This window comes from Medicago truncatula, chromosome 1, assembly GCF_003473485.1.
Source record: "Medicago truncatula cultivar Jemalong A17 chromosome 1, MtrunA17r5.0-ANR, whole genome shotgun sequence".
Taxonomy (NCBI): Eukaryota; Viridiplantae; Streptophyta; class Magnoliopsida; order Fabales; family Fabaceae; genus Medicago; species Medicago truncatula.
Genome location: NC_053042.1, coordinates 25,834,004 through 25,843,778, shown reverse-complemented (window position 1 = coordinate 25,843,778; position 9,775 = coordinate 25,834,004). Strand labels below are relative to the sequence as shown.

Here is a 9,775-nt window from a genome sequence, read left to right as displayed (position 1 = left end):
TTACGTGATAAGTGTTCATTGATTATGTTATGTTGTTTATAATGATTGGATATATGATTACGTGATAACTGTTTAGCATTTATGCAAAGTTAATAATGGAATGATTATGATGTTAATTTATGATTCGCAATTACATTGATTAATGTTATTTTATTATGAAATCTCACCCCTTCTGCTTGAAAATGTTACCCTTCGTATGGGTAACTTGCAGGTGATCGTGCTTAGTGTGCAGTTGCCGTCGTGAGTGGCCTTGCCTTCACTGTGTCGTCTAGGTCGCTCTGATACGTAACGGGATGGGGTTTAATGCCATAACATGCTTCATTCTTTTACGTGAACTGCCATGATATTTTATGCTTGATAAACTCTTTTGAGATACTTGTTGGGCCTGCGTGCCAAAACGTTTACGATTTATGTTTATGATTTTCCGCTGCTATGTCAAAGATATTTGTGAAGGTTAAATTATCATTTAACTGTTTTTGGATTACGTTTCTATGTGATATCCCGTTTATGGTTTTTACTCTGATAATTGTTTATGAAATTTGTATATTGGGAAAACGGGGTGTTACAGCAATAATGTGCGCTTTCCATCTTCCACGGGTGCCAATTCAGTTCTAATTCCCATATCGACTAAGTCCAACCTCGCATTAATGCTATCCTTCGACTTTCCAAGTACATTTAGTAGCGTACCAATAATGCAATCAAATACGTTTTTTTCAATATGCATCGCATCAAGGAAATGTCTTACATACAATGACTTCCAATATGGGAGTTCAAAGAAAATTGACTTCTTCTTCCACCCGCTTTTAACAAGATCTTTTGCAAAAGGTTTGCCAAATTTATTGCTCATATCCTTCACCTTTTCAAATAGTTGATCACCCGTCAATGCAACTGGAGCTACACCTTTTTCTGGTTTTCCATTGAATGCTTTTCTCCACCCACGGTAGCGATGATTAGAATGCAAGAATCTACGATGACCGAGAAAGATATTCTTCTGACAATTATGCAACCGCAGCGTATCAGTCTTCTCTTCACAAATAGGACACGCTTTCTTACCTTTAACACTATATCCTGATAGATTGCCATATGCTGGGAAATCATTAATGGTGCCAAACAACATCGCCCTCAAATTGAAGTTTTCTTTCTTATATCTATCATAAACCTCCACTCCTGTCTCCCACAAATACTTCAAATCATCAATTAAAGGTGCCAAGTACACGTCTATATCATTCCCTGGTTGATTAGGCCCAGAAATTAACATAGACAACATCATGAACTTACGCTTCATACATAGCCATGGAGGCAAGTTATAAATCACCAAAATCACAGGCCATACGGTGTTTGGGATACTTTGAAAACCATGTGGGTTCATTCCATCAGTAGACAGTGCCAAACGTAGATTTCTTGCTTCTTTTCCAAAATCAGGATAATCATGATCAATTTTAGCCCACTGTGGCGAATCTGCAGGGTGTCGAAACTTCCCATCTCTAATTCTATCATATTTGTGCCATGTCAAATGTTTTGCATCAACTTCACTACTAAACATGCGCCTGAATCTCGGTATTATAGGAAGATACCATACGACTTTAGCTGGAATAAATTGTTTCTTATATCGAGAGACATTACATTTAGGACACTCATTTAATGATGCATATTCATTTCGAAACAAAATGCAATCGTTAGGACAAGCGTGAATCCTTTCATAACTCATGCCAATCGAGCACAACATTTTTTTGGCTTCATAGTTTCTATCGGGAAGAACATTATCCTGTGGCAGCATATCTTTCATAAGGGTTAACAAGTCTGTGAAGCTTTTATCAGACCATCCATTTCTCGCTTTTAAATTGTACAACTTCAATACTGCAGACATTCTTGTGAATTTGATGCAACCATCATATAACGGTTTCTCTGAATCACTAACCAATCTCTCAAACATTTTAGGACAATCCCGAAGATCTTCTTCAACTACATCTACCATTTCGTCAACTCGATCATAGTCAAATGTATTTGTGTCAAATTCATTTGATTCAGATGTCTCATTATTTTGAAAATCTACGTTGTTGTTACTCATTTCACCATGCATTTTCCAACATGTGTAGCTTCGATCAATTCCGTTCGCCAGTAAATGATTTTGCAACACATCCCCATTACCCCTTCCTCCATAACAACAATCCAAGCAAGGACAAATGATTCGATCGCGGTCAGTGGCATGTTTAACAGCAAACTTAACAAACTCTTCTACTCCATTTTCATATTCCTCTGAAAATCGGTCCGCAAACATCCATTTTTTATCCATTGTTTCTTAAAGTTAATCTAAGAAACAATTGATTTTTCTATCTACAAAAGGGTTACAAAACTATTACACCTAAAATATTAACATCTTCTGCCATACTAACAACACATAAATATATTCTACAAGTTGTCACAGTTCATGTCATTAATTAACTAAAATAATCAAAGCACAACACTAAAACCATATACAATTCAAACTTGTTAATTTTAGTTTTTAATCAATATGAAAATAGAACATATACACATAGCTATAGATCCAAATATAGAAATACACAATTTATGACAAAATGTAAAAATTAAGTCGGGCTATAATGGCATCACACAATCATATGTTTCTTGTTCTTTCTAATATCATATAAGGCTTTTAATAGTTTTTAATGTAACTTTGAGAAATCATTAGTTTTTAATCATATGTTGATTGTTTGAGCCAATTTCTTTTGAGCCTGATTCCCATGTTTTCTTGTTGACTAAACTTACTGAAGTTAGGTTTATATGTCAGTAATGGTTTATATGTCGGAAGCATTGGCATTTTACCTTTCTGAAAATGACTAAGCTATCAAAATGGTTTATATTGTCTCACACTAGAGACAATTACTTAAACACAAGTAACGGGTTCAGTAGCAATCAGAGTTCATGTTCTAAACCATAGTAATAAGCAGAACATTCATGTCTTACTAAAACATTTTTGTAGCAAACAGTAGCAATCAAAAACTCAAAAATTCAATTTCACATTACTAAATCATTACTAAACACACATACAAAATTACAAATCATTACCAGAATATTAAATTCAATTTCACATTACTAAAAACATGTAATCATCAAATCAAAATCAGAATTGAAGGAAGTTACATTCAAATTTCACATTACCTTACAAGTTACAGCAATTAGGGTTTGTGGAGAGAGATGGAGATAGCTTTCAAAACTGAAGAAGGAGGAGAGTAATCGCGGCGGCGGTGATGGATGGAGAAGGAGGAGAGTGGTCGCGGTTCGCCGGCGGTGGTTTGGTGGTGGATATTGTTCTGTCGGATTCAATTTGGCTGGGAGAAAAAAAAAACTTACGCACAGATGAAAGAGAAAGGGGAAGAGAAAATGAAATTGAATTGGTAATATTCATATTAATAAGGTCATTGTCGTAATTTCCTATGTATAATTTTTTTTATTTTTTTTTATTTTACAGATTGAGTGGCGATGACTTTATAAATTTTTTATAATGAATTGGTCATATACATGATGTTAGGCAACAAGTATAGGATGATCAACCTCTATCTTTTACTTTAATTTTCAAAGTTTTAATGCCAACAATTTCAACTAGATATACTTTTATAATTTCAAAATATAACAACTCATATCTTGAATTAATAAAAATAATGGGACCAAAAATGTATTCAACTTTCAAGTTTGACTATATATTATATTAAAAAATGTGCTTAACAGCAACAGTCAAATTAAATTGGTATAAGGAAAAATTGGGTTAAATATGTTTTTGGTCTCTATAAATATATCAATTTTTCGTTTTAGTCCCTCTAAAATATTCCTTCAACTTTTAGTCCCTATAAAATTTTCAATCACTACTTTTGATCCCTATTTTTAAGTTAATTTTTGTATTTTTTAATGAAATTATGCATAAATGTGTAGAATATTATAACAAAAATTCATCAAAAAAATTAGAATTTTTTAACAAAACATAAATTAATTATGAATTTTTAACCATAAAATATATAAAATTTCATATTAAATTCATGTTTTGTTAAAATATTCTAATATTTTTTGGGGGAGGCTCTTATAATATTATGAATATTTCTGCGAAATTTTGTTCAAAAATATAAATTGTACATAAGAGTTTACTTTAAAAGAGGGACCAAAAGTGAAGATGTAAAAATTTTGAGGGGCTTAAAGTTGAAGGAAAATTTTAGAGGGACTAAAACGAAAATTTGATATATTTATAGGGACCAAAAACATATTTAACCCGGAAAAAATTGAAGAAAAAAAATAAAAAAAATTAAAGTGATATATATGAAGGAAAAAAATTTAAAAATAATTTTAAGTGATATATATGAAGAAAAAAAAAATTTAAAAATGTGAGTTTTGATACAGCAATTGATTTTTCATAAAAATTGAAAATATATTAGAAATATATGTTATATATGCAGAGATCGAACAAGGACCATTAGTTCAAAGCATTTCTCATTAAAAAAAAAAAAAAAGGAAAAACAACAAAATATCAGCACAGGGAATCGAACAAGGGATTTGATAACAGTCAAATTGGTCTCATTATATTTTAACTGATATATATATGAAGAAAAAAAAATTAAAAAAATGTGAGTTTTGATACAGCAATTGATTTTCATAAAAATTGAAAATAAATCCCAAATATGTGTTATGCAGAGATCGAACAAGGGACCATTAGTTCAAAGCATTTCTCATTGAAAAAAAAGAAGAAAAAACAACAAAATATCAGCACAGGGAATCGAACAAGGGATTTGAAGGTTGCTTATGTTTGCATAAATAGCTTTTTTTTTAACCTATAAGCGCTAGCATTGAACACCATTCAGTAGCGCTTTTTAAGCGCTATTTAAGGTTGCAATATTTATAGCGCTTTCCATCAAAAGCGCCATATAAAATTTATCATGTTTTTTTCTTAAAATATTTATTATTTTTATTTAACCTACACTGACGCTTTCAATACAAAGCGCTATATAAACTTAAAAGAATAAATAGCGCTTTTCCAAAGAAGCGCTAGCTAAGACCTCCTTGTTTTAATTTATAGCGCTTTAGTGTTAAAAGCGCTATTTATGAGGCGCTATATAAGACCCTTTTTGTAGTAGTGATTGGAAGTCCGTGAGGGGGTATCCTTTCCTCCAAGTTTCTATGATCACCCTAAGTAGTGCTACAACTTGTTTACTTCACTTAGAAAGTTCCTCTTTTTAGAGGGTTTAATTTAAGCACAATTTGTTTGAGAAGTCATCACCACATTTAGGAAGTTAGTGAGGGGGTATCCTTTCCTCCACGTGCTGGTGATATCCTTCTGCTCCATTTCGGTTTACACATTTCATCACATTAGAATTATTCCCACACAAACTTATACTACTTTTACTCTGAAGATTTTTAAGGGTCTAGGTTACCATTAAAGCTAGAACGTGTTCCTTAAAATACCTACTCATACACTTACTCAAGGATTGCAACTAGGTGCTTTTCTCATTGGAGAATTAATTTCACAATAAAACTTGATGTGGGTATAGCAAGAATACTTATAACACAAGAAATCACTTTCATGTACAAGAAACGACCATTGAAAAGACAACAAAAAAAATTATGTCATAATAAAACAATAAAAACAAGCTGCTTATTCATGCCTTTTACAATAAAACAAAACAAAACAAAAGAATAAAGTTCCAGGGAGTTTGGAAACACTACGACTAACGACACTTTATTAGGCTCCCCCCACACTTAGGAGAACCATTGTCCTCAATGATTCAAGATAGAAAAATAAAAGAGAAGGAGAGGAAGAAGAAGAAGAACGAGATAGAGATTGAAGAGATAAGGTGAAAAAGAGGAAGAGGAAAGCTCACATTTTTATTGAGGTCCATAGGGAGGACCTTGGAGGTTGAAGTGTTGCATCATGTTCCGAAGCATTTGGTTATTTTCTTCGGATATGCGGTTGCCCCTTAGGACATCATTTCTTAGCCCGGATAATTCAACACCTTGCCTTTGTTGCTCGGTGCCTATCCTTTGTACCTCGGTTTGCATCCATGCCCATCTTTCATTGTTGGTGTTATGGTCATTGGGCTCCTCTTCATGGTGCATGTGGGCACCTTCTTCGTCACCTTGATTATGCTCTTCATGTACCTGTAATCCATCACCAACATACAACAAATTTTCCTCCACCTCGGGGTTAGTCCGAGATGGGTTAGGAAGTAGAAACAAAAGAGGTATACGATGTTGAAGTGCATAAGTCATGGGTGGGTGAATCTTAATGAAATTCATAGCAACAAGGGTTTCAATATTAAGCCTATTGTTGCCCTTAATTGGATTTATCCCCTCTTCCTCACCCACTCCAAACTTCCTAGCGATGAAGGTAATGATACCACCGACTACTATCTCAGCTCCATTATCAGGCCTAGCACCTATGGAGGAAAGGTAATCAAGTAGGTAGAAGCAAGTATTAATGGGATTGTTACTAAGCATTGCCCAAATCATAAAAATTTCATCCGTCCTAGTTGTTCCTACCTCTTTTCTACCCCAAATAGTAGAAGCCATGACTCTCTGGAGGTATCGAAGGACTGGGTTGTGAATGTTACTAGCTTTATTGTTGCGAGGATTATATTGCCTTAACCCAGTAATGCGTTTTCAAAAGAGAGCGGGGTCGTAGTCTTCCGACTTTAGATTTGGATTCCAAGAGTCATGGATGAACCCCGCATTTGCGAAGTCCATCTCTAAACAAAAATTTTCAAGAGATATCTCGTAATCCATATTCAAAAGTCGGAAGGAGACTTTATGGTCGGGGTTATCAAAGTTCACTTTATCCTTTGTAAATTCAATAGAACTTAAGAATTCATAAGTGAAATTTTCAAAACCTTTCATAGGTCTAAGCATAGCAACCCATCCTAAATTTTCTAGTAAGTTAAACACATTATCCCTTAGTCCTAGCATACTCAAAGTATAAGGATCAGGATATCGACAAGGGTGCAAAGGTTTAGAGATAAGAATTTTATACCTGTCCCTTTGCTTGGTGTCCTTGAAGATTATGCCATGATTCTTGGCTTGCGTTTTCTTCTTTGATTGTGGTCCTCCGGAAGAGCTTGCTCCACCTCTCCTAGATGCCATTGATCCTTGACCTTGGTTTGACCTTTTGTGTTTTGGGTGAAGGTTGGGTTTTGGGAAATGTTTTTGGTGGAAAAGGTTGGTTGGGTGATGGGGTTGGTGTTTGAGAAAGTGTTAGGAGTTGGGTTGAGTGAATTGGTGAAGAATTTGTGGGTTTTTAGGTAGGTGAATGGGGGCTACGAATTTGATGATTTTTGGTAGGGATGAAGGAAAGTTGTTTTTGATTGAAGGGTTATGATTGAAATGTTGATTGGGTGAAGAAATTTTATGAAATGGTGAGGTTTAGAGGGAGATATGGAGGTTTGAAATTTCTATGGTTATGGAGGTTTTTGAGACAAGTTTCAATGTGGAGAGATGTTTGTGGTGGAGAATGAGGGAAGAAGAAGATGAAAGGTGAGGTATATTTTTACCTGGAGTCGGGCACAGCCGTGCCAACCCTAGCACGGGCCGTGCCAAGTTTCTGGAGTTTTGGAGGGTTTTTGGGAGGTAAGGTCTGGCACGGCCGTGCCAGTGTGAGCACGGGCCGTGCCAAGGTTCTGGATGAATTGGCTTCAAAATTTCTCCGTTTTCTCGAATCATACTCGGACAATTACCTACAAAACAATTAAAAACAAACAAAAAAACAAAACAAAAGCAGTTAAATGCGTGGGTTGCCTCCCACGAAGCGCTTCTTTATAGTCATTAGCTTGACGTTATAAGAAAGTGTCCTTAGAAGGGATCAAAGAGGTCATATTGTGTAGATGACGCTAATGAGCGTTCTTTCACATCATGACCTTTAATCGCGTTACAAGAATAGAGAGCGGGACCTTTCATATAATTCTCCAACTCAAACCCTATTAGCTCATCACTCACTTGCAAAACAATCCTACCATTCTGAACATCTACTATAGCACCTACAGTGGCGAGGAAGGGTCGTCCTAAAATTATAGGGCACTCATTGTCCTCATCTATGTCAAGCACCATGAAATCAGTTTGGATGTCTATCCCTTCTATTTTAACGGGGATGTCCTCGACATATCCGACAGGTTGGATATCAGAACGATCGGCTAGCTTCAATGTTGTTTCGGTAGGCTTTAACTCTCCCATCCCCAGCCTTTTAAAGAGGAATAAGGGCAACAGACTAACACTAGCTCCTAAATCACATAAGGCTCGGTTTAAGGTTTCACCCCCTATCACACAAGGGATGGCAAAACTTCCTGGATCTCTAAGCTTTGGGGATGGCTTCTTGATGATTGCACCTTTTTCTTTTGTCAAAGCTATTGTCTCATTTTGCTCTATAGCCTTCTTCTTTGAAAAAATGTCTTTTAAAAACTTGGCATATAGAGGCATACGAGACAAAGCTTCAGCAAATGGAATCTGAATGCAAATCTTTTTAAGTATGTTTAAGAATTTATTAAATCGAGCCTCCGAGTTAAGCTTAACGAGCCTTAATGGGGAAAGGGCTTTGTTCTCGTCAAGTGGTTTCTTTATCGCATCCTTCTCACCTAGAAGCTTAACACTCTCTCCCTTGACACTTTTGGCTTTAGTAACGGTCTCTTCTAACTTACTGCCCCCAAGAGAAATAGCATTGACATGAGCCTTGGGGTTTGTTTCAGGTTGACCAGGAAAGACTCCTAGTGTTTGAGAAGAGGTGGCCACTTGTTGGGCCACTTGGGAGATTTGGGTCTCAATCATTTTGGTGTGTGTGGCGATAGAATCAACCTTGGTAGTGAGTTTGGAGAGAGAGTCGTTCAGAAATCCTATTTGGTTTTTCAGTTCTTGAAGATTTTTATTTTGATTAGCTATGCAATTTTCCAACAAAATCTATAAACTTGATTTCTGAGCCACTCTCTGGTTGTTTGTATAGCCAGGTGGTGCTGCTTGTCCATAGGAACCCTGAGGATTTTTGTAAAAATTTTGATTTGGCCTCGTTCCTTGGTTATATTGAGCGTAATTCAGTTGCTCAATATTGGCAGCACTACCTAACTGACAATCAACACCGATATGACCGGATATACCACAGATTTCACAAGGAGGGGATGCAGAAGAAGGTGTGACAGCATTAACATTAAGTTTTTCAAATTTTTGGGTAAATGCCTCAACCTTAGCAGCAAGGTGGTTATATTCAGAGACTTCGTATATACCTGCCTCTTTCTTAGAGGGAGTAGGAGCGGTGACGGCTCTCTCGTTGGTCCATTGGTAGTGATTCTGAGCCATGTCTTCAATCAAGGCATAAGCCTCCGTATAATTTTTGTTCATTAGAGCTCCACCTGCAGCTGCATCAACAGACATCTTAGTGGTATATGACAAGCCATTATAAAACGTGGACTATAAGCCACTTTTCCAAGCCATGGTGGGGACAAAGTCTAAGCATTTCCTTGAAACGCTCCCACGCTTCATAGAGAGACTCCCCATCTTTTTGATTGAACCGTGTGATTTGATCTCTTAGTTTAGCGGTTTTAGATGGGGGGAAAAATTGGGCAAGGAATGCTCGCCTCATATCGTCCCATGAAGTGATGGAACCGACTTCTAGGGAATGGAACCAAGCGCTAGCTCTATCCCTTAAGGAAAAGGGAAAGAGATGAAGTCTTACGGCTTCTTGGTTCTCTTTTATGGTGCCACTAAGTCTATGGAAGGAAGAAATATGGAGATTTGGATCCTCAGTGGGTGATCCAGAAAACTG

At 36.1% G+C, this 9,775-nt stretch overlaps 1 protein-coding gene and 1 non-coding gene across 2 annotated transcripts; one reads left to right on the top strand and one right to left on the bottom strand.

Moving 5' to 3' along the window:
• Window positions 1-562: 562 nt before the first annotated feature.
• LOC112417295 (uncharacterized) lies at window positions 563-2,293 on the bottom strand. Its single transcript, XM_024772833.2, has one exon. The coding sequence runs from the start codon at window positions 2,291-2,293 to the stop codon at window positions 563-565; it is 1,731 nt and encodes a 576-aa protein (XP_024628601.2).
• A 7,144-nt stretch (window positions 2,294-9,437) lies between these two features.
• LOC120577964 (small nucleolar RNA R71) lies at window positions 9,438-9,544 on the top strand. The gene has a single exon (XR_005643940.1). It is a non-coding gene; the product is annotated as a small nucleolar RNA R71 (small nucleolar RNA).
• The last annotated feature ends 231 nt before the right edge of the window (window positions 9,545-9,775 follow it).

Excerpts from the sequence above, each read along its gene's own strand:
- LOC112417295 (XM_024772833.2), bottom strand. The coding sequence starts at position 2,293 with ATGGATAAAAAATGGATGTTTGCGGACCGATTTTCAGAGGAATATGAA.